General features: G+C 40.8%; 1 protein-coding gene across 12 annotated transcripts in view; it reads right to left on the bottom strand.

Moving 5' to 3' along the window:
- TEAD1 (TEA domain transcription factor 1) overlaps nt 1-27751 on the bottom strand; it is a 239476-nt gene that overhangs the window by 54889 nt on the left and 156836 nt on the right. For 5 of the 12 annotated variants that reach the window (XR_003094887.1, XM_025208162.1, XM_025208161.1 and 2 more), the window contains 8 exons: nt 21089-21153; nt 15790-15852; nt 15639-15701; nt 5742-5753; nt 4385-4519; nt 4151-4197; nt 2758-2819; nt 179-303 (listed from right to left, as the gene is read on the bottom strand). Coding sequence is in view for 11 of the 12 variants with exons in the window: in XM_025208162.1 (XP_025063947.1) it covers nt 179-303; nt 2758-2819; nt 4151-4197; nt 4385-4519; nt 5742-5753; nt 15639-15701; nt 15790-15852; nt 21089-21153 (572 nt within the window). In the remaining variant the exon portion in view is untranslated. The remainder of the gene's footprint in view (nt 1-178; nt 304-2757; nt 2820-4150; nt 4198-4384; nt 4520-5741; nt 5754-15638; nt 15702-15789; nt 15853-21088; nt 21154-27751) is intronic. The other 7 variants (XM_014521533.2, XM_025208164.1, XM_025208167.1 and 4 more) reach the window with 5 other exon arrangements.

Here is a 27751-nt window from a genome sequence, read left to right as displayed (position 1 = left end):
AGAGAAAATGCTGTGTTGTACTAAGAGCAATATTATTTCACACTGATCAATGTTGAACACAAAAAACTTAAGAAATACATTTACAGCTATATCAGTGCCAATTGTGGAAAGCATGTAGGAAGGGACTAGAAATGTGGAGAATCAACTGAAAAGTGCAGAGAGTTAGGACAACACTTACGGATTCTGGGTCTCTCTGCTGTTCAAGAAAAGCTGAGAATTCCACCAGTCTGAGCTTGGTTGTACCAATTGATCGGCCCTGCCAAGCGGGAACTGAAGGAGCTGGAGCTGATGCAGGCTCAAATCCTGAAAACATAAAGGATACTTTTTTTTTTTTTTTTTGAAGGAAGGAACATGTCGTGCAATATCTCAGTCTCCATTTCCTAAATCAAGCATGTCAAACTTGTGTGGCTCCCTGGGTCAGTTCCAGACTAAAAAGCTCCTTACAGGACAGATTTGGCCCCATCTCCGGTGGCAGTTTGAGCAGAGATGGCTGAACAAGTGGTGTCAGGGAGCTGTAGGGGTTAATGCAGTCAGTGCTCAACCTGCCACCAAGTGTCCACAACAGTGCTCTGTACCCCTGAACTGCATGCCAGGCCCAGCCCCTGCTCACCCTGCCTCCTCTAGGAGCCCCACAGGATGGATGTTTGACACCCCTGTCCTAGATTAAATATACCTTGATGCTGCCACACACCTCTCACAAATTCAGATAGGATTTTGTATGCCCTAACTCTGCTTGGGCCTGCTATTTGTTAAAGGTAGATACCGTGAAGAGATCTAGGTTCCAATCTGTAAAAGCAGCAATGTAGCTGTACGTTAAAGACTCTAAACCAAACCATAGCTTTCACAATTTCTTGAGTCTGAAAGACAATGCAGAATATTTCTTTAAATCCTAACTGATTTCTGCCCTTTCATAGGCTTCCAACTAACCTTCCTTGCCACAAGGCAGCACGGTCTGATAGAATACTGCCATGGAAGTCAGGAGATCAGGAGCTGGTTCACTTAGCCCCCAGCCTTCTATGTGCTCACAGGCAATATCACTTCTCTCTTTCTTTCTCCTCCCACTCTCTGTTGTTCTTATTTATTTAGAGTATAAGATTTTCAAGGCAGAAACCATGTGTTTGTACTACGTGTTTTTACAGAGCCTAGCAAAATGGGGTCTTGACCTCATCTAGAGCTTTCAAGCACTACCACAATACAAATAAGTTAGGTGTGGAGTTGAACTGTAACCTAAAATGCTTCCTTTCTCTTTACGGTGAGAATATAAAGGAAGTGATTTAACCAAAAAAAGGGACACATTGTCCGCCAATAAAACTGATTCATCACAAACGAAAGAATAACTGTGCCCTCTTGGTACTACCACTGGAAAGTCAGAGAAGGAAGATGAATGGAACAAATGATCAGAGGACATATGTGGAATTAGGCATGTCAGGATGTAGGGATCCTCAGATTTGTAAATCTAAGAGAAAATTCTGAGTTCAGAATTGGTCAGCAAATCAGTGAAATTAAAAAAGGACTACAAAAGCATGGTCCTTCTTCCTGGAATAGGAGTCTGGTGTTATTATTCTGCACCTCAAAACTTGGACAGTGGAGATTTAGGAAGCTTTTTTATATACTAAAAAAAAAAAATTGGGGTGGGAAGGAAGGGGAAGGTAAGTACAAGATATTCAAGACTCAAATTGTTTAACTGTGAGTGAGGATTACAGTAAAAACCATTAAATTGATGAAGGTATGCAGTGTCAAAAAATGGATTTCTAGAAAGGAAATCTGGAAGAAGAAACCCTGAAAATGTGCAAAATTTCTAGTTTTGAATGCAACATTTTATAAGTTAGGAAGACTTGCAAGTTTTTACTTAGAAAAATGGCTCCCATCTTTCAAGTATACAAAATAGGAAGTTACAATACCAGAACAGCAGATAGAGGTGAGAAATGAGTAGAATAAAAAAATGTGGTGAGGGTACATTATTGAGCATCATTTGGTGGTCAAGCACTGGAATAGGCCATTGAGCAAAACTGGGAATATCATTCTTGGAAGTTTTCAAGAGCAGGTTAGACAGACACTTGGCTGGAATGGTTTAGTTAGAGATAATCCTGCCTTGAGCAGGGGGCCTGATGAGATGACATTGCAAGATCCCTTCTAGACCTACTTCCCTATAATCCTATTTCTTCATAAATGCCGATGAGTGTAACTAGCAGTGGGAAACCATGGCAAGAGATGGTAGAGGAAAACGAGGCTTCCACCAGCCAAAGGCTTGCTTGCCAGTTCTGAATAGACAGATGCTCAGGAAGCAGATGGCAATCGGGTGTATGTGGGGTATATGGTTTACACCTTTGAAACTGAGCACATGTGGCTTTGGATGAATTTTATGCCTGCCTTGAATAAAGAGACTTATTTTCATGAGTCAAAGAAGCAAGGTTGAACCTTTAAATTCTTATCTGCATCCCATTACCTATTATGTTCTTTACAGGTTTTTTGTTGCCATAATCTGAAGTTCAATCAAGAATTATGATTTAGCACCACAGAAAATACTAGCACATATTCCAGTGCTTGGTTAAAGAAAAAGTCTCTGCTTTCCATTTAAACAGTGAATTTTCTTCATAGTGAATCAATTGCTAGTACATTAGAGTCTGGTCAAAACACAGGAGAGTCTGGATCCCAAATATTGAGCTGTGTGTGGCACAAGAATTAATAAAACACATCCATTACTTTTCCCTATGCACTTCAGCACTACTTAGAGGGGACCATAAAATGAAAACTTACCTGATATAGGAGCTGTGACTGATGGCTGTATAGGATAGGCCCGCTGAACGAATGGCTTTACACTGGAATAAACATGGAAAAGAGGGAGGAAAGGGAAAAGAGAAAGAAAAAAAAAATCACATAAAATGCAATTCCCATTTTATTCAGCTAGAGTCACAAAGTGTAAGGAAAAGTATTGTTGGTAGGCTTTTCTAAAGCATCCATCTCTTTCCTAAGTGTATGTTTAAAAGACGGGCAATAAATGGATTATCTAGAGAGGAAGCAGTCTCTAGAGTAACAGCCAATATTTTAAAACAAAGAGTCTAATTCACAAGTTATTGAACTTGACAATATTCACTTATGTAGCACGGAATTACTGTATGACATTCTATGGCCTGTTACGTAAGGGGTCAGACTAGATGTCAGAAGCAGCCACTGTGACCTTCTATGATTCCAAAGCATACTGCATGGAAACACTTCCACTGACATCAATGGACCTTGGATAAAGCCATAAAGCAAGCGTGGGAAAGGTGATCCAGAGGTACTTCTACTTTCCTGCAGGGCAGGGGGGAGGAAGGCAATCCAGGTATAAAGGTCCTAGGACAAAATTATTGGCACCAAAGTGTTACACAGCTGCAAGCCCTACTGCAGGCCCTTCATGCAGTAGTGGCACCTGAAGTGGTCGTCTCCTGCCCTAAAGTAAAATGGGAGTTTCAGAATGGCTTTTCCTCCCACATGCCTTATGTGTTAAAATGGGAATGGAAAGATCTGTGGCGGAAATATACATATATACTTTATAGGTAGGTAGGTAGGTAGGTAGATGTGTATAATATAATATAATATAATATAATATAACACACACACAAGCACATACATATACATACAGCCCCTACTATACATTTGCCTTATGTACAATTCTACAAGGGGTTAAAAGCAGTACCATAATAAGGGGGGCAAGCGGGGCAACCGCCCCAGGTGCTGAAGCAAAGGGGTGCCAATAAGCGCTGCCCAGCTGGGGCGGGGCATGGGACAGAGCTACGAGCGGCTCATTTGGGGGCGCATGGGGATGGAGGAAGGGTGGCTCCTGCCAGTGTATGCACCCCTGGGCAAGCATGGGAGAAGGGGCGTGTAACCCCCAGATCTGTGCGCGGGGTGAGGGTGGGAAAATCCACTGCAGGATTTGCCCTGGGCAAGAAACTTCCTTGCTATGGTACTGGTTAAAAGAAAGGGCTTGTCCACAGCTGGTGTCTAGTTTCTGCCCCTTGAAATTTTAACAGGAGTTAGTGTAACTATAAAGGGTATTCCTTTACATGCAATTATCATTTACAAGTCAAAATATTTTCCTTAGTATCTTTTGTCAGTGAATCCCAGTGACTCCCATACAGAGAAGAACATCCATAATCTGCAGACTTACTCTTGCGAGGATCCAGGCTGCCCTGTTTGTATCATTCCTGGCCAAAACTAGAGGTGAAAAAAAAAAGTTGCCATTGTTTTCTTTGTAGCATACTATTACCTATTATATATATAAAAAAAATTGTTTTGCAAAAGCAGACAAAAATACAATTTATACACCAATCAACTGATCTAGCCTTCATTTCCTACTGATCACTGTTAGAAATACTTTTATTGGGGTTGGTTAACAACTTACCCCAGGTGCACCAGGAAATGTAGGACGGGGAATTCCTGGCAGGCCCAACTTGTTGTGAATAGCAGTAGCTGATACTATCTGAGCTGATGACATTGCTGCCATGTGTTGGAGTGCTTTGTCCTTTGCAGTCTGATCCTTTAACATGACAATTACATGGAGTCTTAAACCATTTGACACGACAAATTGTGTTACATAAGTGCAGCTACAAGCACATAACTAACACTTAAAAAGCCACACAGAAAATGCAAAAATAGCAAACCATGCAGAAAAATATAGCATGAAAGCTAATTATACCCAAACTAACTCAAAGCAAAAATTCTCCTCTCAGACAGGCACAGTAGGGCTGAACTCTTGCAATCTGCTTGACATGCAGGGAGCTCTGGGAGAGTACATTGTGGCTCCAACCTTGCACTTGTACCCATGCAGGTACATATTTTTGTCCACGCAAAACTCCACTGATTTCATATATCTTTGAATTCAGTGGGGGTCTGCCTGAGTGGCTCTGTTTGCAGGATTGGGGCCTAGCAAAGTTTAGCTTTGATTGTTAGAGAAGTTTGCCTTTAGAATGGAAAACTTCCATTCTAAAGTTTGCAGGATTGGGGCCTAGCAAAGTTTAGCTTTGATTGTTAGAGAAGTTTGCCTTTAGAATGGAAAACTTTTAAAGGAGAACACAGAAATACAGGAACTTGTGAATACTGATTTATTTTTCTTTGTAGGTATTTCAGATTCTTTTCTCCATTTTTTTTCCTCAAATTTGTCATAAAAATAAGGAAAAACATTCTGTGGTTTCTAATTTGAGATTTCTATTTACAATTCTCCCCATTACTTTTAAATCATAGAGATACAGCTTTAAAAAAATCCCTGTGTTACTGTAGCGATTGAATGCTCCGGTCCCAACTCAAGACCTCATTGTGTACAAATACAGAACAAGAAGATGGTCTCTACCCCAGCAGAGTTAGGAAAATAGATATTTTAGGGCAGAACACAATAGGTAACCATAAACTGTTACTGTATGGCCACAGTAGGGCTATTCATTTAGAAATGCTGTACTAATTCAAGTGCTAATGTTTAGGTATGTGGCTTACACTGAAGGAACACAAGCAGTATTAGGCAACTTCATTTTCCCAAGCAAAGTAGCAAACATGCTGGCAAGGGATGCATGCTTTTATTTATGGTAGATGAATTTGCATATACGTTCCTTCTCAAGCTTATAGGTAGTAGTACGATAGGTGAGCGGTTTCTTCCTTGGAATAGCTCCTTTAGAAACAGCGCAGGCTGAAAGTACAGTAAAAGCTAGCCAAAAATTCTGCCAAGCACAGCTGAAGTACATAATACTTGGTTTAGTTAAAATACTTACCATGCTTGTTACCTGGATACAACAACAAACAGTTTGTTAAAATGTTTGTGCACAATAGCAGGTTTTTAGTAAAATACTCTACAGTGTAAGAAGAGACAAAGGAAGAACATTTTGCTCAATCTTAAATCTTAGGCATAAGCAAGTAAATCATTTGCACCAAGGGACTGATTCATTAAAACTAATAATAAAAATATCCTTCCTCACTCTCAAGAACAGTAGATCCTAGCCGAAGGGTATCAGTCCTGAAGTACATATCCCTGAGCTCTGTGACACCCTGAGGAAGCTCCTCTGTTGGATAAAGCTTTACATATTTGGTCCTCTGCCGGTTTATTAGGGCAGCAGGTGGAGCAGGGGAGTAGTTGTTCTCAGTAGCTTTGCACCCTTCAGGTTTAAAGGCTGAAATCTGAGAAGGTGTTAGTGCTTTTAGAGGCAATATTAACACCTGTGGACCCATCTGTACCTACTCCTGCTAGTCCAATTTAGGGAATAGTGAGTGTGCAACACAGCTTCTGCAAAACTGTTAGGGATAAATGGACAGCAGGTCTGCTATAAAGGGGACACAAGGAGTCAGTTCCCTAAGATATATGTCGTTTTCAAGAGATCTGCTGGTTTAAGGGGCCAATCTCTTTAGCGGTTCAACAGCGAGAAAGAAACTCTGTAAATGAAAAGTCACGTAAAAGTAAGAATATGGTCCTCAAGCAATATCTGTGGTTTCTTTAATTTCTGACTTAAAGACTGTAGGCATGGAGTCCCATCCACCAGTCCTTACTTAGGCACATCCCTAAAATCAGGTTTGAAGAAGTCAACACTTTAAATCTCATGTCCAGTTGGCTGAATCTTTGCAAAAGCAAACATGCAGAAGAGAGCAATATCTTGCATGAGAAGTATGTGAGCCAAGTGACACAGCATACACACAAACTTCTTGATCCTAGTAACCTCCTGAACTAAATGAACTCTGCGCTTGTGATTATCATGTCATCACCAGAAACTCCTACTGTGCTTCTGGTCTTGCCAGCAGTTTCCTGCACAGCTTCTTCTCTTGTATATAAAATAAATCCAGTGCCATCATGGAAAACAGTGCTTCTCAACCAAGGTGCTGCGGCACCCGGGTGGCTTTGAGATCCTCTCAATGGTAGTACAGTTAGGTATGTAAACATGATTCACAAGATAAACCCAGAGATTTCAAATACAGATCCATAGTGTCAATAATGGTCTGATCTGTTGCAGTCTTTGTGAGTTCTTTGGAACAAAACAACTTCACCATTAGTTTTCTGTAGTCAAAAAAAAGAGTGAAAACTAAAGAGCTGACATTTTCAGAGGGATGCCTTGAGTCCAAAAATGTTGACAACCACTAATGTAAAGCCAAGTGCTCGGTCCTTCTAACACTCCCAAACCTATATTGCTTTGATCCTACCATGTCTTTGTTATACATAATGGAGGTAAATATTTAAATGCATGGCTTGGGACAGAAACGCATTTCTGACCATTACTCATGCCACAGTGAATTGAACTGTCACAGACAAAAATAAATTAATTAATTAAAAAACCCAAAAAACAAGCTTTGAGAGATTTTCATTTTCATATACAAGTTTGCTCTACATATGAGCAAGTGCCAAGATAATATCTGTAGTTGGTTGGAAGGCCGCTATGCTTTATTAGTGATATGACTATTGCATTTCTGAATTACTGGAGCAGTTATAGGGAATATACAATGGAGAGCATATTTAAATTATTCTAGAGGCCCCAAAAAAATAAATTATTTTTTTTAAATCTCATTATGGCATGAAGTCTCCAAATAATTAAGATTATGTGTTGCTGCTCTGTGCTGCTAAACTATTTGCATTTTTACAGTGGCAATTAATTTTACCCACTTTGAATAGGTACATTTTCAGTCAGGTTGACAGATGATAAAGGTCAGAACTGATGAGATGGCAGGAAAACAGTCCCAGGAGTAGAGCAGTAATTCTCAACCAGGGTACTATGGCACCTAGGGGTGTCTTGAAATTTTTTCAAGGGTGTCATGGAGTGCCATGCAATGTTAGCACTATTAGGTTTGCAAACGTGTTTCACAAGATAAACCCAGAAATTTCAAATAGAAATCCATAGTTGGGGTCTTTCTGAGCCCTTTGCAACAGAAAAAACTATTATTTTTCTGTAGTTAAAAAAAGAGTGAAAACCGAGAGCTGGTATTTTCCAAGGGGTTCCTCAGGCCTACCCAGGGGTGTCACAAGTCTAACAAGGTTGAGAACCACTGGAGCAGAGTGACAGTCTCACAGACTGTTGAAAGTCTCTGTTGTCCTATTTTTCAGTTGGTTTAATTAGATTTAAGAATTCTACCAAAAATAAAAATTAATTAGAATCAGCCTGAGTTTGGCCTTGTCTTTGGCCCTGCACAGTTTGTTAAGATTATGAGAAAGGCAGCTTTTTCATAGTTAAATAACGCCTTCCTACACTACTTTCTCATTTCAAAAACAAATACAAGTGGACAAGAGGCCATGATTTAAAATGATGCTGAGTATTCTTTCCTCCAGTAGAAGTCAGTGAGAGTAGCAACTGATCTATACCTGTTAATTTAGGCCTAAGACACTAATCTTCCAAAGAGTCAAAGAAAATCTCATTTTGAGATTCATTTTTATTTAAATAAGAGTATGACATGCTGTCCTTATCTAACATTGCTCACTTCCCCCTCAAAAAACCAAACAAACTAAACACAGAGCATACAGCCACACCTAGCCTGAAAAATAAGTAGAAAGGGAGCACTTTATCTGCCTTGAAATGCAACCATTTCTAGGGGGAAGCCCAGTAAATGATTAATAATACCACAGCAACATTACACAAGAAAGAAAGTGAAAACAGCTCTATCCAATTAAAACTGCAGGGGGAATTTAAGCAGGCAGCTTACAATAATTACCTGAGCTGGAATTTGACTGAGACAAATAGGTAGCACCCCTGCTTTAAAAGAGAATGCTATGGGATCTTCAATGACCTCAAGTGGTTAGAAATGTAATTTTATATCTTGCCTGAGATAGGGTGCCTGCTTCTGCATACTGCTATATAAATCTGAAACAAGGCCCCTGAAATCCATGAAGTTACTCAACTATATAATGGCATACGTTAAAGCCTCAGAGGGAAGAGTGTCTCCAGCTGCATCAACACCATTACTTCCTGCAGCAGCTTAAGGTATTCTTTAAATGTGTCCCATCCAGAACTGACCTGGCCTAACCTTACTTAATTTATGAACTCTGATGGGATTGCTGCTGCCAAAGAATGACACCCTGGTAAATCATAGATTGCGGATGCCACTTTTAAAATATAATCTCTCTCCCCCATTACAGAATTCTGATAGTTGGAGATATATATATATATATAGGAGCATTGGGCTGGCTTTTCAGATGACAACCTGGGATAATTATGCTCAAGTTACTAGATTTTCAACAGTGTAAACACAATCAGAATCCAACTCATGGCATTTAGTAGACTCTACTTGTTAAATCTGTGTGCGCACATGTGTGTGTAATGGGCAAGATGTAAGAATCTAATATAGAAGGAAAATATACCTTTTAATGAATCAGACCCTTGGGTTTTTAAACGCATTCAGTTTGGTGTCGCATTAGCTGAGAACAATTCCCCCAAATCATAAAATTACAATTTTTAAAATGCAAAAAGAACCCCACTTAAGGTAAAAGAAGAGTTTTACTTGACAGGCACATTAGGATTCTTGCTTGACTTTTTTCATTCCAACATAAACAATAGAATAATTCAATTAATCAGTATAAACTAGTTCTACCACAAAAAAAAGATCTGTTATCCTAGAATGATAAACAGGACTATCAATACCATGTTGTCCATATAGATTTTGAATAATATCTAAGCATAAGAAAATTAAGCACAACAGAAGAGCATATGAATTGAAGAAACCCTAAAACCTACACAATTATTTCTAAGACAAAACTTTTCTTGTAGGAGAAAAATATAATGTGATATAGAAGAAACAGCAATTTGCTCACAAAATGGATATTACAGTAACACTAACATAAAATAGTTTCCTAATAAGCAATTTTGCAGATGTTATTTCTGCTCATATACTGTATTGATTCAAATAACCTTTGCAATTATTAGCTGCAGCTCAAAAAAGATAAACAAATCATGAAAATATACAATTGTTCTGGACAAAAGATAGAGAGCACTTGAATGTTTCTAGCCCCGATCTCCAATTTGCTTATTATTAGAGAAGACAGTAGTAAATACAAAAGCTGGCTATTTCAGCCAGGCAATAGCTAATGCCAAGAAGAGAATGCGCATTCAAAGCTGTCCCAACTTGCTGCCTAATGAGTAGCAATTAATCCATCTTATTGTATTTCAAAATGCTGAAGACTCCATTCACATCAAAGGGAATTTTTCAAGGCTTTTATCATTGTTCATTTAAAAATTATAGAGCTATCTTTAGCATTCTATGATTGAAAACAATATTTTCTTTTTTATCTTTCAGTGTGGAATGTAGAATAATGGATTTTAAAACATGTAATGTGTATGAACTGTAGGTATTTTAATGCTTCTTTTTGCTCTTTAATTAATCTTATACTATGAAAGAATACCTGAAATCAAAGTCAAAGAGACTCTTACTCAAATTATGCAGTCTCTTTCTTTATTTAAGCAAAACTCCTATTGACTTCAATAGCAGATACAAGGATTTGGCTCCACTACCAATGTGGAGAAAGCAAAGCAGAATTTTTTTCCCTGATACAGTTGTTTCTTGGTCTTCAGAACGATGGGTTGTAGCCTTTTCCACCTGAGTAAGAGTAGCTGTCTTCAAAAACAACTCCCTTATAAGTTCTATCACAAAGGGCACCTATACACATGATGGACCGCTGCTCTACAATGGGCACCTATACACGTGATGGACTGCTGCTCTGACCCGTGCTAATTAGCATGTGTTGGAGCAGACTCAATTAATCGAGTCTGCTGGAGTGTGCTAATTAGTGTCCTCTAGCAGCCTCAGCACTGTGTGTATTCAGCATCCTCTATTTCAAAATGGCGGCAGGGGTGCTTTAACGTTTTAGCTCATCGAATGAGCTTTAATTAAAATTTCCCCACTTCCATTCTGAGGCGCAGGACGCTGAATACACATGACACTATGGGTACTTTAATTAGTATGGCTCTGAGAGAAAAGGCTGCAACCCATCTGAGAGCCACTCTGATTAAAGCATCCCCCACCCCACCGCTGTCCACCCCAGAGCACGTGTATAGATGCCCAAAGAATTTTCTTCTCCTGCGTGCTCTTTCCTCTTTCTCCAGATGAAATTTCCACACTCTGAGTGAGGGGAACATCAGACCCCTAAAACTAGATTATCTAATCTCCTGGCCTACAAGGAACTAGAATGTTAAACCTGACTGGCAATAGATCTGTGAGACATTCTAGATTGGTGTCTCCGAGATGTAGTATTAACATTAACAGATAAAACATCTCCTCCTCGTAAGCTAAATTCCAGCAATTTGGAGCAGTTGTTGGCATACATTACAGGTACACTGGCCCTGCCAAACAGACTTTACAGTGAGGAGGTAAGAAATATCACCAGTTAGGTGAGCTTCAACATTATACCACCCAGTTCCTAGGGCACTGATAGCTGGGATCCTGGCAGAGGAGAATCATAAGATCAGATGCCTTAAATTCCTTAGCAAGAGTGCCAAATATTCTCCTTATCATTAGCTTGGTTTAGATAAAGGGTAGGTAGAATGATCTTCCGGTTTAAATTAAACCTACAAGGTACCTTCAGATCAAAAGTTGTTTACTGTAAGACCATGAACAAGGCAAGAGACCCATGTCTTGCTGGGATAAGTAGTCAGACCCCTTGGCTGCCTATGCACATGCTTGTTGGCATTCTAATTAGAACATGTTGGAGCAGACTCAATTAATACTCTGCTCTGTGCTCCAATTAAAATACTCCAGCATCATCACAGCGTCACGTGTATGAAGCCTTCCTGCATTTAAAAATAGCCACAGGGCTCTTGAACTAAACCTTGTCGAATGAGGTTTAGATACAGCATCCTGCGGCCATTTTTAAACATGCAGAGGCTTAATATATGGGATGCTGAGGCATTTTAACTAGAGTGGCTGCCCAGGAACCATTCTAATGAAAACACCCCCCCTCCCCACCACCACCTCCAAACACCTGTATAGGCAGCCCTACAGTCCAACATAATAGCTAGGCACAACAAAAATTACTGGCCAAGAGATGGATTACAGCAGTGATTTTCAAGCTCTTCAGATTCAAGGCGCCCCTCATTAGACTCAAGGCATCCCTCCATAACTTGTGTGAATTGAATGTTACCCCATTTCAAAAGCTGAATTATTTATTACAGTGCTTATGTCCTTGCAGAGGGCCAGGACAGTGATGGTGGGGAGTGGCCAAGCTTGTGCTCATCTCCTCACACCTCCTGCAGTACCCTTCAAAGGTTGAGAATAACTGGACTAAGGGCTAGGGCAGTACATCTACCATAAAGCACCACCAGCTTGAAGTCCTGCATGCTCCAGTGCTGGTTCAATCCCAAATACCCCTAGAAACACCAATAAAGCAATTGCTGAACTGCTCCATAGAAAGTTACCAGGTTTATACGGGATACTCTGTAGCTGAAGCATGTTAGGGAATAGTTTTATGACATGAGATGAAGAACTTGAGGAAGATCATTAATCAGGAATTGAGCTGAATGAGTAATTATGGACAGACAGGAAACATCCTTGGATTCTTTCCATTAACATGATTTTCTCCTCATGCGATCATTAAGAAATTGGAGGCATATATATTTGTAAGTGTTGACTGGTTCCCTGAATACTACCCAAACTATTCTCCAAAAAAGTAATTGCTAGTATTAGCTCCATGTAGGACTGCATGAGTGGCCAACAATAGTTAATGCAGGGGCTAAGATACAGAATTAATAATATTCATTCTTATGTCAGATACTATGCATCCAGTTAGCTTTTACTTGTTGAGTGATGCTCAAAGGCATCTGAAAGGCATCAGAAAAAGATGATACTGCTGGTGATGATTCTCATATAGCAAACTACTAGCGCCTCCATGCCTACAAGAAACAAAATGCATAACCTCCCTTATGTGTTCTGGGGGACATTCCAGACTGATGCTAAAACAGCACAGAAAGTAAATGTAAATTCCCTGGATGCCAAAATCTATCTGGTTCTAATCATTTCCTGAAGGTTATTTTCAGAGTATGCTGGGCAGTGTGGGTGGCTAGATGCAGAATTTTTTATTGCTGCATGAATAAGACAATCCTTCTAATACAAAACATCTGGAGAAGTGAGATTCTTCCTAAAGCACAGGTAGAATGATAGCTGCCTTGCTCACAGCAACTAGCTTCCTCCTCAAAATTTAAACTCCTCCATTTTTTGGGAAAAAGAAATCTGTGGAAGCTGTATTTTATCTGGATAGGACTGTGTAGACATTATAAGAGGCAAGTACAGCCAGAAGGCCCTGCTACTTAAACCTGCCAAGTTTACCAAGAAGAACGCAGCAGTGGTGGGCCATCTGCTTGGGAAGAATCATGGATGTGCTCATCCCCTCCACATGCTAGACACCCTTTGTTTTGGGGCGAGAGGTCAAATACTGTCACTGGCTCATAGAAACCAGCCCCATAGGGAGGCTAGGACACTGGAGATAAAATAAAACTGCTCCCATTAAGGGACGGGAGAAACAGGCAAAGTCTTGGGTTTCCCCTTCCCCTTCCTCTTAGTGAAAAGGGCTGGTTATATGATTTGTGACCAGAGCCGCTTATTTCTCAGAGCAAAATTTAAGAATGTGTTTCTCTGGCCCATTTTCTTCCTTGTGCTGCTCTATTCACAGAACTTTTAGCAAATTTGAATTTTAAAGATACTGCCCCTTTTAAAAAAATGCTTTCTGTATCATTGCTACATACATTTTCCAGAGACCTGAAGGGGCTGTCTTGTGGAGAACCGCCGGAATTAGTAAGGCATGAGAGTGGAAGGAGCTGTTAGCACCAGAACTGTGGAGTTAATTTCACTGCTACACTACAGAGCTTCTTACTCAACTCTAAAAGAGCTGCAACCCACTATTCTGCACTCATCTGAGAGCGTAGGCTTTAAAAAAACCATTACGTAAAAGATGGATAATACTAATAATACTAGCAGGCTGCTCCCTTTTAGCCCAGCACCTTAAAAATCAACAACCTTAGCAAAAACTTTTTTGATGTCTAGTCATTGTAAATGCCTACAGAGTAGCCTAAGAAAAGGGAATATTTAAATATCACTGGGGTTTAGTTTTCTGCCTTGCTCTGTGAAAAGCTTCAGGAGGAATCATACAGCAGGTGCAGTAATAAAGAATAGTTCTGTTTTAAAATAGTGTATTTTTATATTTTAGCTGGAGTCATAAAAAACATATTTATAACTTTTCCAAAAAAACTTAAGGACAACATTTTGTTAGGCTCCTAAATCTACATTCAGACATCTAAATAAGCTTCCTGATTTTCATAGTCCGGAGAACTCACAGTTCTCATCTAAGTTAATGGGAGCTGCAGGTGCTCAGCATGTTAGAAAGTCAGGCCACTTAGGTGCCTTAATCTGGCTTTGGATGTCTAACTTTAGGCACCCAGGTTTGATAATTTTGTCTTACATTACTACATATCTCTGTATTATTGCACCGTTGGTTAAAAAGCAGTATGTTTAAGTCTTAGTTGTTCTTCATGAATCCCAACTGCTCAGCCAGTGCAGCTAAAAAGCCAGCCACCAACAGCCATACAAGCTTGCCAGCATGCTGCCCACTACATACTGAAAACCAAATGCTTCTGTCAAATAGGCCTGTTATAAAGCCAGTCCGTTATTTAGACACTGTAGTTCCAGGACTGTGGTAAGCATCCACAGTGCTTACCACTTAGTACTATGAAATCACTTTCTGAAACATTTTGCTTTTCAGTTAGAACAAAAACATGATTTGTCCTCTCTGAAAAAAAAAAAAAAAATCAGCAAAAAGAAAAAAAAAAGGAAGAGATGTAAAAGAGTTATACGTTTCTTTTTTTAAAAAATTCTACAACATCCTTGCATTTATAAGTAATATTAATAAAAAGAAAAACAAAAAAACCCTCACAGCACAATACCAGATTTCCCTTGGAAATTTTTGCAAAGATGCTGTTTAGTCATTTCCAAGAGGCTCCTCTTAGCCTAGGAAGCCTCCTTATGGGAAACTGAAAAAATGTGGGCATGTACAATTTATTGAGTTAAAATAAACAAGCATATGTAATATTCCCTGAACACGATGCTGACAAACTCTCCAAAGAATAAATAAAATTGAAGTAAATGTTTTAAATTTGGAAAAAATGTTTTCAAGAAAAATGTAAAGTATTTAATTTAAAAGGATACTAGACAGTACTCTGTAAATCCCAGCCGACAGTTTCTAGATAGACTGTGCTGTCTGGCGTTTAGAGCAAATAATCTATTTTTAAGTATTCTTGAAAGCATTTCAAAATCACCGATTAAAAGCATTTTGAAAAAGAAAAGAAGCATCACAATTCCAATTACCAATATAGAACTGTTTTTTTGTGTACAAGTGCACAAAAAAACCTCCTTTTATTTAAATGCACTAACAATCTACCACTAAACTGTTAAAAAACTAATGTGTTAAAAAAACAATCATGTTTAGGTGCTGAGAAGTTACAAAGAGTAGCTCACTTTGCATTTGAATAGGGTTAAAATAATATTTTTAATGTGGATGCTAGTGCAGAAATCAGAGATTAAACACAGAGAAATGTAAACAGCTACCACATGCAAGAAAACTAGGTTACAAGAATCACAGCACCAGGCATTCACCAATCACCATGGAAAACAGGAAGTGAAATGCATAGCAACCACAAGCCCAAAAGCAGAAAAGCGCATACCTTCAGCTTGGAATGAAAATCACGAGATTTCCTTCTGGCAAGAACCTGAATGTGACTAGACACCTGCAGGGTAGGGGAAGGGAGGAAACAAAGGAAAAGCCTGTAACCATGGAGATGAAAAGCCCCCTACAACTGGGCAAGCCAAACGTACCTTAATGGCGGCTTGAATTTCTCGAACTTTCTTTCTTGCTAAGACCTGTATGTGACTAGACACCTACATTGTTCAGATTTATAAAAAAAACAAACAAAAGAAAAACAAAAAGGAAATCAAATTTAAAATATCTATTTTTTAAATTACTTTTTTTTCTGGGGGAGAGGGGGGAGTTATTTGCATCTTCAGTAAGCTCTGCTGTTAAAGATACCACATTCCCAGCCAGATACCAAGCTCTTAGCACCAAGGCTTAAACAATATGGGTCATCACTGCAGTGACTTGATTAAACTATTTTTCTTCTAAATGTATTAAGTTAAATGTTCTGTTACAAAAGAGAAGTGATGACACTGTTCAGGATGCAAGGTGGACCACATACCCACTGTTACGAATCACACAAATCCCATGTGCAGATGAGTAGCCTTTACTCATTCAAGGAGTCAAAGAGTCAACCGGACTACTTGCATGACTAGGAACTACCCACCTCTGCAGGGCATGCAGAATCAGGCGCCTGGCAGTTTTCAATATTTGATGCGGCACCATAAAATATTAGAAAACATTGATCACATTCTTCAGCTTCAAATAATTATCCCTAGGTTGCATTTTGATCCCATTAAGAGCTCTACATTTTGTAGCAACTGATAAAATACTGACATACTACAGATCTCAAAGAAACAAGCTGTAAAACTGCATTTCTTTGTAACCTGAACATCAATCACATGTCTACAAGACTGATGTAATGGAAGCAGAGGCAACGAGTTTGAAATCAACCAATACAATGCCTGAATTTGGACCATTATCTTCACATATTCAGTTTCAATGATAAACGTACTAGAATGAAACCCAGTCCTGCGCTGGATTGACTTTACTGGAAACTTTGCTGGTGCGATGACTGAATGATCAAGATCTGTGACTTACATTCATGTTTGCTCAAGCATGCATTACAATCCATTACAATGGGGATGAAAATGGATTAAATTATGCAAGCTGCTGAGCAATTAAATTATTAAACATTCACAAATAAAAAAATTTAAAACTGCAATAATAACAAAAGCTACCAGAGAAATCTCTCACTTGCATTATTATAATTGTTACCACTGCTGCTGCTGTTGTGGCTGTATTGTCTGCGAGTTTGAACTACTGAACTAAAATCAGAGCCCAGTGTGCTGGGAGCTGTACATAAACTGAGCTGAAGACAATCCCTGCCCTCAAGAGATTATAATGCAAATAGGCAAGCCAGACAAAGGGACATAGAGAAGAGACATTCTTATTCCCATTTTATAAAAATTCTGTGGTCATTGTACCTTAAAGCAACTCACAGTTCTTAGGGCAACAATATTCTACAGCAGTGGTCACCAACCAGTGAATCGTGATCTACCAGTCAAATGGGGAGCCCCTGACAGTCTCTCAGTCTAGCAAGCCCCACCCCAGACTGAGGTCTACTGTCAGAGGCTTGGCGATCGGGAGCGGCAAGACGTACAAGCGGCAAGACGCACGTGGCTGAGCTGAGCCATGGCCCCCTGACACCAGACCTGGTTGGGTGAGTGGGAAGATCCCCCTCTGTGCACCCTGCCACTGGTGAGTGGGGCTCTAGCCAGGAGGGCTGAGTACAGGCAGCTTGTCCAGGTGCATGGAGGAAGCTCCCACTGCTGAACGCACCCTGGCGGAGGCCCCGGGGGGCATGTGCCCCCCAATCTGTGCACGGGGCAAGGCAGCTGCCACTGCAGGCTAGGCTTTGTGCTCCAAAACCCGCTGCAGCTAGCCCAGGAGTTACCCAACACCATGTGCGTCCTGCCGCTGGGCTCAGTCCAGCGGTAGGAGACATGTGGCATTGAGCCACGGTGGGAGATATGCGGCATTGAGCTGCTCCTGGGCCAGCTGCAGTGGGGCTTGGGGCGCAAAGCCCAGCCCACAACTACAGCTGCCTCCACTACACACAGACTGGTGGGCATGAGCCCCCCCAAACGCCAGGCAGCAAGGGCAGGTGCAGCATCAGTGAGAGAGGGAGTGTGGTTGAAACAGGGGCAGGCCCTGTATAGGTAGGTTACAGGGGAGGCGGGGGGGGGGGGCGGGGAGGGCGCGGGGGCCCCTGCCCCCAGATCTGCACACCGGCCGGGCCAGCTGCCACTGCGGGCTGGGGCCAGGGCAGCACCAGGCTCTTCCCGAGGAATTTGCCTGAGCTGCGTTGCACGCCAGGTCCTGTTTGTGCCGCAGGCCCCAGCTGTGCTGCACCTCTGAGAAAAGACACTACTGCTGAGCACTGCCGCTGTCCCAGTGCTGCTTTATTGCTCTGAGCTGCCTGTCCTGAGCTGGGGGTGGCGTGTGTCAGCCGTGCAGCACTGGGGACAGAGGCAGAACTGAAGTGGGGCAGCTGCCTGGGAGCAGCAGCTCGAGCCAGGTGGTGGCACCCCTGGGCAGGTGCCCTGCTCCAGTCCTGCCTCCATCCCCAGCACTGCACAGCTGACACAGGCCACCCCCAGCTTGGGACCAGCAGCTCAGAGCAATAAAGCAGCAGTGGGACAGCAGTGGTGCCTGGCAGTGGTGTCTTGTCCAGCGCGCAGCGCAGCCAGGGCCCACAGCACAAACAGGCCCCTGCTTGCGGTGCAGCTTGGGCAAACTCCCCAAGAAGAGCTTGGCGCTGCCCTGGCCCCAGCCCGTAGCGGCAGCTGGCCCAATCAGCGTGCAGATCCGGGGGCACGCCTCCCCCTGGGCTGTATGCCCCACCCCTTCCCACACCCTGCCCGTGCAGGGCCTGCCCCTTCTCCAGCCACACTCCCTCTCACCACAGTGAGGTGGGGGAAAATCGAGGCCCAGTGAAGAAGGAGGAAGCAGAGGACAGATAGAAGCAGGGGCTGGGGAGAGTGGGGGACAAGCAGGAGCCCAGGGGGCATATGCACCCCAGGCCTCCGTTTGTCCCACCACCTGGCCTGGCCAGGGCCCCACTCAGTGCAGCCCCTGCTCTTACCTATGCCCCGCTCCCTCCCTCACAGCTGGGCCTCGATCTGCCCCCCCACTGCCAGGACCCTTTCCACTCCCCCCACCCATTCCCACCCAGACTTAAATGCTGGGGGGGGGGGGGCACCCCCCAATAATTTTTTCTCCCTTTGCCTCAATCTGCTCCCCCATTCCTTCCCCACAGACTGACCTGCAGGGGTGGAAGGTGCAGGGGGTGGCGGCAGCACACGGTAGATCTTGGGCTGCTTTTTAATTCAAAAAGTGATCTCTAACTTAAAAAGGTTGAAAAGGTTGGAGACCACTGTTCTATAGTGTTTAAACAGAGCCTGATCCCTGAAGGCCAACTTGGATAAAAGTCTTCATGAATTCTCAAAACCAAAGAGTGTGTACTTAGATTAAACATTGTTATAGTCCAGTATATATACTGGGTTTTCAAACATTTTTATTTTTCTCGTCTCGGGGTGACAGTGGAGGTCTGGGTTTCCCCTGCATGTATACTTACATTATTGCATTTTTCAGTTTTGTCATAGAATTCTCAAATGTAATGAGAATCAAAAAAACAGCAAGAAGTATTTTGTACATGTGTGTATGCGTGACCAGGTCTCAGCTCATATAAATCATCATGGCTCTCTGAACTCTAAAGAAGCTATTTCCAAGTGAAATGTGCTTAGAAATATGTTATAAAAGAAACAATTCAGATAGGAGACACACACAGGGTCCCATGCCTCTCTATGCACGCATGGCCCCTGTGCCATTCCTGGCTGGAATGTTTCCAACCTGTGCACCTCCTCTAGTGCCAGACAGGGGTGTTCAAGGAGGCAGCAGCAACTGATGGCTCCATTTTCCTCCCCCCACCCTACCTTCTCCTCTTTCATAGGGACAGGAGGTAGCGAGGCAGGGAGTGCCCAGGTCTCAGCAGGGTCCCAACAGTGCCCCAGGACCCAGAGCCAGATAATAGGGAGGCTGTCCACCCCTATTTCCCTCCCTCCCTGATCAGGCATAACAAGTGCAACACTCCAAAATAGTACTTCACTTTGGGAGGTACTATTTTAGAGGGTTTCAGCCACTTTTGGAATGTTTCAAAGGGCTTGTATGTGTGTCCTGCTGACCCTTTGGAACATTTCAAAGGCATCTGAAATGTTTTAATTGTTACATCTGTCCACACCCCTACAACAGCTGAGGATCCAAGCCATGTAGTTTAAGGCTTCCAATCATTCTGCGCTCTCAGTTACACCTGTGCAACTCCCAAGCTAATGAAGATTGCACAGGCATGAGAAAGCAGAACTTTGGATTTTTGGATTTCTTTGCCTATGTATTGTTTATACCTTCTCTACTTACTGCAGTTTCTCTCGTTTCTCATGGGGTTTTTTTGTTCTTTAAGTTTCTTCTTACTTGACAAATGACATTACCCAAGTGAAAATGTCACCCAATTCAAAACACTTTAAATGTGAGCCCTGGCAGCAGACATCTTTGTGTTGAGTCAGCATTACATGCTACAAAACATGCATACTATGCATGGGTAAAAGCCTTCGCAAGACGCACTGAGGGGGAGAACTAGAATCTAACGCTCAAAATTAGAGAAGGGACTGGGATTCTGTGATTTGCAAGCTTTTAAAAAAACTAGCACACTAGTAACCAAAACATAAACTACACAAAGATTAAAGTGTGTATCTGAAAGACAGCTAATCATTGTGGGTATAAAAAGTAAAGAATCTAGTCATATGAGATACCTTAATGAATATGTAATAATAATCTGAAACAGACTAAAGACTAGTTAGGGGTTTATGCTGGCTTGCTTATGAATGAAATCTTCCTGTGGTTACAGATCAAGAGAACAAAGTCTCTTTTCAGACAACTCTTTTCTTCCACTCTCTAACAACTACTAATCAGGAATAGGGCAAATAAGTAGAACGAGTTTTCTGAATCCTTTCCCCTTTCCCCCACCCCCTTCCAGCACACACATCTAAGGCTGCTTAGATGAAGTAACTAGATATTTAACTAGATATTTGGTTGTTCCATTATTCATCGTATCAGAATAACTACATTCTATCATTCTCTTTATATAAGAGTAATGCAAGATGCTTTGTTTGTAGTTTGACTTACAAAACATTCTTTTCACACTCAGGGAACAATAGCTACATATGTATGAAAGTTAATTTAAAATATGCCTAATAATGGTCACTGAAATGATGAAAACATCACAAACAATAACTTTTTTTTTAAGCAGCACAGAGTCATGAACTCAACATATCATCTCACAGAGCTGAAGCACAGACAGCCACTGCAGCCAAAAATGCCATGTTTTGTCATTCTCTGACATGCATAGTTTCCCATTGGATTGTTTACCTGTTTCCTGGTCCGTGTCTTTCCCGTTCTAAGTTTGATGTATCTGGCTATCAATTCATTCCTACCTGAAACAAAAAAGTATTTACAATGAGACCCAAACAGCAACAAATGTACAAATGTATTGCTCTCAAACGGCAAATGAGATGATAATGTCATTTTACTTCATATATTTTTCATTGGCAAAAGTGGCATTCTTCAATATTTTTTATCTTTTATTTTTCTCTTTCCAGTGCAAATTGGACATTAGGAATGTAATACATTCCTGTTCAAGCTGTACAGACATATGAATACCACCACCTCAGGTAGATCCAGATACTGGGGGAGACATGTCCCTTCACCAGCAATTGGGTTCATGCTCTCTACCGGCTGTAATACTGGAACCCCCCTGTTTGAGGAAAGAGAGTCCCACAGGGTCAAGACTTGCTGAAGATTTCCCAGATTCTATCACTGACTGCCAAGTCACATGGGACAAAACCTGGGTCTATACTGTCAGGCACCCGAAGGAGTGGCTAATTTTCAAAGGATCTACTGTACCTTTCTCTACCTAACTTTCATAACTCAGGTAATAATTCTGATAAGACCGAATTACATGTTATGTTAAATCTCTGTTTGAAACATAGTCAGCATTTCAGTTTCTAAAATGGCTGGGAGGCTCTGTTCCTAGCCAACTAAACTGCAAACTTATTTTAAACTAATTTCCTTCTTAAATATTGCTCACAAGGAGGTCAGTGACATCTACATGATGCCCTATTTATTTTCACTTTATACTTTCCATGATCTGCATGAACTGGGACATGATAAAAAGATGGTATGTTTAAGTTAAAAGGTCTATTTGTATTCAACACACCCAAAATGAAGTGTGGGTGTAGTGAAAATAAGGTGGTTGAAGATAAGAATATCTTAAGAGAAGGCTAAAAGTTTGACTTTGAGAAATCAAGTTCTACCATCCACCAAGACATTTTCAAGTTAACTGGCAGGGTGTGCGCCGAGAGGGCGTTCATAGCTGTTCTCTTGTTCATATTAGTTTGCTGTTGTTGGATAGAGTGGCAGTTCTTTAACAAGGCATCTATTTTTCAATGGGTACTTCCGAAACAGAATATGTATCACTATTAGTTTACTGGACTGTATTTTTAGTTTTCTTCTGTCTTGTTCTCTAAATGGAGGGGGGTGTCTCCCTGAGTAGAGCCTTCCTGTATTTTCTGTAGTTCATTGGCTTTCTGTGCTTGTAAACAGATAAATACTGTATGAAATTCATACATATAAAATTCATTCTCATTCTCTTTCTCTTCCCCTTTAGTTTGGGTTTGCAGCACATTAGAGTTATTATCTGGAATAAGTAATTACAGGGGTAATGCAACGGGAGTGACTCTTTACAAAGACTCATAAGGCCATATTTTAAGAGCCAAATGTTACATGAGCAAACAGTTATATACACACCTCTATTTGTGTACTCAAATCAGGCATTTCTACATACAAATAAATTATTAGGTATAAATACATTTAAAAGAAGTCCCTTTACTAATATTCTAGAAGATTAATGCTTTTCTAAAGCAAGTTTTCTATACCCGTACTAGGCACACTTTCATATTAGAGTTTAGAATGAAAATAATGCTTGTATATAGAGGCTAGAAACTTTACCCAACATGTACGAAACCAAGAACTAAATCTATTCATCTGACAAATATATGCCAGCACTCTGAACCATGATGCCATTTTCAGCTAGATACCACAGACCATGTTTTGACTTCTTGCCAGCCTGAGAGCAAGGGGAGTATATATACAGCTGGCTTAGAGCCACGGGGTGTGAATTCAGCAGAACTGAGGATTCAGCCTAAGCTACCCCCTTCTCTAAGCAAGGTTTCAATAATCAGAATGCACAAACTCATTAATAAACAGAAACTGGAAATTACTAGAATCACAACTCCAGAAAAGTATCCAAATTGGTCAATCTGAAAAGCAGCAATTAAACTGAAAATCCGAACCACAAGATAGCTGGCCCACTGAGGGGTCTGGGTAGCTAACTCTCACACAACATAAGCTCAAGTCTACCGTAACCAGAGTAAATCAAGCAGGGGTAACATGATCTCTCCTTTACCATGCTAAGAACAGAGAGCAAGCAGATAAGGTAAATCAGGACTGCAGTCTTACAGATTTTCTATTGGCCATGGTTTTCAAGCAGTGAAGAAATGTGCTCCAAGTCTAACCAAAGTGGAAGACTCATTTAAGTCTCAATAAAGAGTTTAATATGAGTGTAGCCATTGTCACCTGAGAAACATGAACACCATTTTTTAGGCTTCAAACATAAAGCAAGATAAATATTGTCTGGCACATGAAAGGAATTAGACCTCTCCAAATCACAGTTTAAAGCCTTCATATTAACTATTCTTCCAGGCTGAGCAGCAGCCAACCCAAAATAGCTGGCAGAAAAAGGATAAGCGAGGAAGCTTCTGCCTGCCTCAAGACCAGCTAAGAAGGCTTCCTGCCTGCTATAGAGAGGTCCCCCTCCACCGTCATCTCAAGAAACAGAGAGATCTGAGGGTAGCAACCCCCCTTCAAGCGTATCAACTCAAGAGTCAAACCCCTCAAAGATCGTAGCTAGGCTCACAGGCCCTGCTTCTCTCGTGGGTATGGCACTTTGGACCACAGCTCCAAGCTGGGGTTCGCAGCCTTGTAAGTCCTTCTTATAAACCAGTAGAGATAGGACCCACTCACTCCTCCACACCCCTGACTCCTCTTGCATACAAATGCATCACACTGAAGTGCCCTCTGTAGTGGAAGGAAGATATTTGTGATTGTAGTTAATATGGATCAGATTTAGAAGATTTCCTTTACAATTATGAGACTTAGTGATTTGATTTTACTTCTAACTGAAAAATGATGTGGAAGTTGACAACACTTGCCCCAGAAAGATTCCATGGAAAAGGAGACTTTCAACCCTGTTGACATACATGTTGTTTCACTTATAAATCAGCAGTACTAGGAAGTCAACCCCATATTTTCAGATACAGATCTAGGAAACAGCTTTTTCTTTTAGTATAAGTTGATAACTACAGCTAAACTCCTTGTACCACTCCTTACAAAATCTTACAGGAAACTGAAGTAACCGAGGAAAGGAGCCAAAGGGTTAAATGTTCTAAAAATATTAAAATAAAAACTGCACTGTAAAACTTCTAATTTGGGATTTTTATTGCAAGCACAAACATGCTGTAAGTACAAAAGTCAAGACTGTTGAGGGCTCTATTATAGGGAGATCGTGTATGAGTCAAGTGAAATTTTTTATGGTTGGGGGAAGTGAGAGATGAACTTATAATCGTAACACTATGTAAAAGCATTTTTTTGGTGAAAACAAAATTCTTAATAATTGCGGCACAAGCAGGTATTCTCTTGCAGTATATATTTACATGCCTGCACTCCCACAAATGTAGAGATACCCATGAATGGAGAAACAGAGTGTTTTTAAACTACAATCAAACTTCTAGTAGTCCCTCAAATCCCAAGGATTTTTCATAATTCACACTTGGCAATTCAGCTGGCATTCACTCACTCACACACACACGCCCCCATTGCACTCTATGGCTTCTCAGAGACAGATGATCAGCTGCCATGGAGCTAAAACAATTTATACCAGTAGTGGATTGGCCCCTTAAACTGTCAAGCCAGGTCGCTTTCCATTCTCTGCCCCTGATGTAGCACTCCAGTGTTATGCTAAAATCAGTGGAGTTATGCCAGCATTAAACTGGAGCAAGATGGTGGTGAATTGCACCTTCTGGTTTTCTAGATGCAAGGCAGCATGGTGTTTTGGTCCCCCATTTGAAATGGTAATGACACAAATTAAACCACTGCACTCAGAGCTCACAGTAATAGATGACTTCTAAATCCATATAATAACAATAAAAAACAAACTAAACATAGAAAATTAAACCATTTAATAACCTGAAAAATCAGTCACTAATTTAAAAGAAAGAAATTTTCATATTCAGCAGCAAAATACAGGTAATGAACAAATAAGCAGAGATCCTCTTTTTTAAATGGCTACATGCTGTTAATTGCCCCAAGCCCTTGGGAGTGGAGCAAGACAAAGTACTTTCAAGCACCTTGCACACATGTGTGTTTAATATCCCATAATGTAAACATTTGATCTACCAAAGCCTCATAACCATAACAGGTTTTTCATCCTGAACAAGATTTTCAGCAGGGCCTACTGGTTTGGGGGTACCTGAATTTTTGGGTATCCAATGTGACACCTCTAAAGGAGGCCTCATTTTTGGGAAATATTGTGGGAACCGTTCCCGATAAAAGACAGCATGCCAAATACTGATCACCTTATGCAAGCTCTTTCACTAGCTTTACTGGGACCATTCATAGGAGAGAGGCAAGCGGGACTTAGCGTCTTTGTTTTGTAGTGCAGCCCGGGTCTCATTTGGATCTCACTGTATTTCATGGGAATCTTTCCACAGACTTCAGCAAGAGCTGGGCTGGGCTCCGTTTTTCTCTTTTTAATCAGAAGTCTTGGTTCCGAGTGTTCCTTATCGAAGGCAGGAGGGCTGGACACGCTCAGCACCTTCTAGGAACACACAGCACATCGCAGGACCAAGTCTTAAACTTTTCCACTCCATCCCGTCAGAATAACATTAGGCGGTGAGAGCACTTGCACAAAAAGTTTCTGTGGTGTTTTCTGAAGACATTTGAAAGCTAAATTAGCTAACAAAAAGCCTCTTGTAGATAAAAGAGCTCTATAAGTCAACAACTGGTTAAGCAGTTTAAACCCATAAGTAAGACATCCTCTATTTAAACGTTATGGGCAAATCTATTTTAAGCTCTTAAAAATATTATGGGCAGGTGTTTAAGTCGTCCACATACTGAGTTTTGAGACGGCTTAGGGTGGGGGGTTGGGCTCTGCTTCCTATGCCGGCAGCATTTTGTTCAGACAAGCTTACTGCAGAAGGTCATGTGACATAGGCCAAATAAACAGCATCTGGGGATTTTCAATTACAGACCTTCACCCAGCATGCCTGCACTGTAATCTCTACCAGATGAGGCTCAGGCCTCACTATTTTCAATAATTCACACACTGTGTACACATAACATGACAATAAGGGCATTCATGCAACCGCCTGATTCGCACATCAAAGCTCCCAAATGGCCAGCTGTAAGCATGCTTACTGCTGAATAATTCATTCTTTTCACAGGCTTGAAAAAACGCTCAGCAGGAGTTGGCAAGCTTGTGTTCTTTCCTGTGTGGTATGCTAAACTCAAATTTTGAAAGAGGTACAGCCCCACTAAAAAGAGTCAGAGATCCAACCATTTAAACGTACATTTGCGAGCGTTCAGATGGTTGCTTCAAAAAAAAAAAAAAAAAAAAAAAATACAATCAATGACACAAGCTACATTTCTATGAGGGGGAGAGGCGAGATAAGACAAAACAGCCTACACAGTTCTGAGGCAGGTGTTTAATAAAAATAAAATGGTGTTTTTAATGTAAGATTTCTGTATTACATAAAGCAGAGGGACATAAATACCTCAGACTCACCAGATGCTTAACAGTTTACAATTTCATACATCTAGCATAGGTTTTTTCTAGTATATGACACAGTGGGTTTTATTTGAGACTTGTGTATAGGAAAAAAGAGAAGAACCCAGACATATCAAAGACTATCTTGTAAGTGCTGAGTGGAGCGCTCAGACATACAACTGGGTTGAACTCTCTTCTCTCTCTCAAGTTTCGCAGCATATGTTGAATTTTGCAGCTATATATTTTTGAACATTTAGCTCACAGAGTCCTTTCCAGAGTCTAACAATTTTTTGCTTTTATACTTTCATGCACTCTGAAATACGGTTCCTTAAAGAAATTGCCTCCTTCATAATATCAAGCTTTCTTATCTATCAATCAACACCAGAACCAGCAGGATCAACTAGTCATGACCTCCCCTTATAGCAAACACATGCTGCTTACCAGCTGTGGACTGTGTATTTTTACACCCTTTTCTCTATCATTCAGAATGGTTTCCTCTTAATCACAATAATCCCAGAAGTGCTAAAACATATCAATCGTCCTTTAAGCCCTGCCTACAAAAGGCCAGCCGTCCTGCCTTTATGGGCTTGTCCAACAGCAGCTGATACTTCATTCAACTACAAATCCAATTTAGCAGTTACAAGAGATTTAGCATCACTGGAAAAATATTGGTGTTGATCCTGCGCTCTTAAGTCAGCAAATATTCCTTTGCCATATTGTTTTGCTTTTTCTGTCATATTTGCACTTCTGCTGAATTTTCCTGAATGACTTCAGCAACAGAGTTTAACCTCTGAACTGACAATACTTACGGTTAATCAAATAGAGATTAAAATTTACAACAATTATAGAAGCCTAAAACCATGAATATTTCAAATATTAATAAAAATTAAAAGAAAAAAAAAAAGAACAAGATCATTATTTTATTCAAACCATACATAGTTTTATACAGGACTAACATGCCATGCAAAATGTTGCTTACTGTATCCCTGTGAGGAAAGTGATGGTAACACAGTAACTCCTGCATTTTTACTTTTTTAATTTGTCAAATAATCTGATTAAAACAATTCCAGGATTTTCACTTTGGCTTTCTTTTTTGTTTTTTGGGTTTGGGTTTTTTTTGTTTGTTTGAGGGGGGATTTTTTTTTTGGGGG

This window comes from Alligator sinensis, unplaced genomic scaffold (genome assembly GCF_000455745.1).
Source record: "Alligator sinensis unplaced genomic scaffold, ASM45574v1 scaffold352_1, whole genome shotgun sequence".
NCBI lineage: Eukaryota > Metazoa > Chordata > Crocodylia > Alligatoridae > Alligator > Alligator sinensis.
The sequence above is the reverse complement of the archived record's forward strand: the minus strand, read 5'-3'. Positions and strand labels throughout refer to the sequence as shown.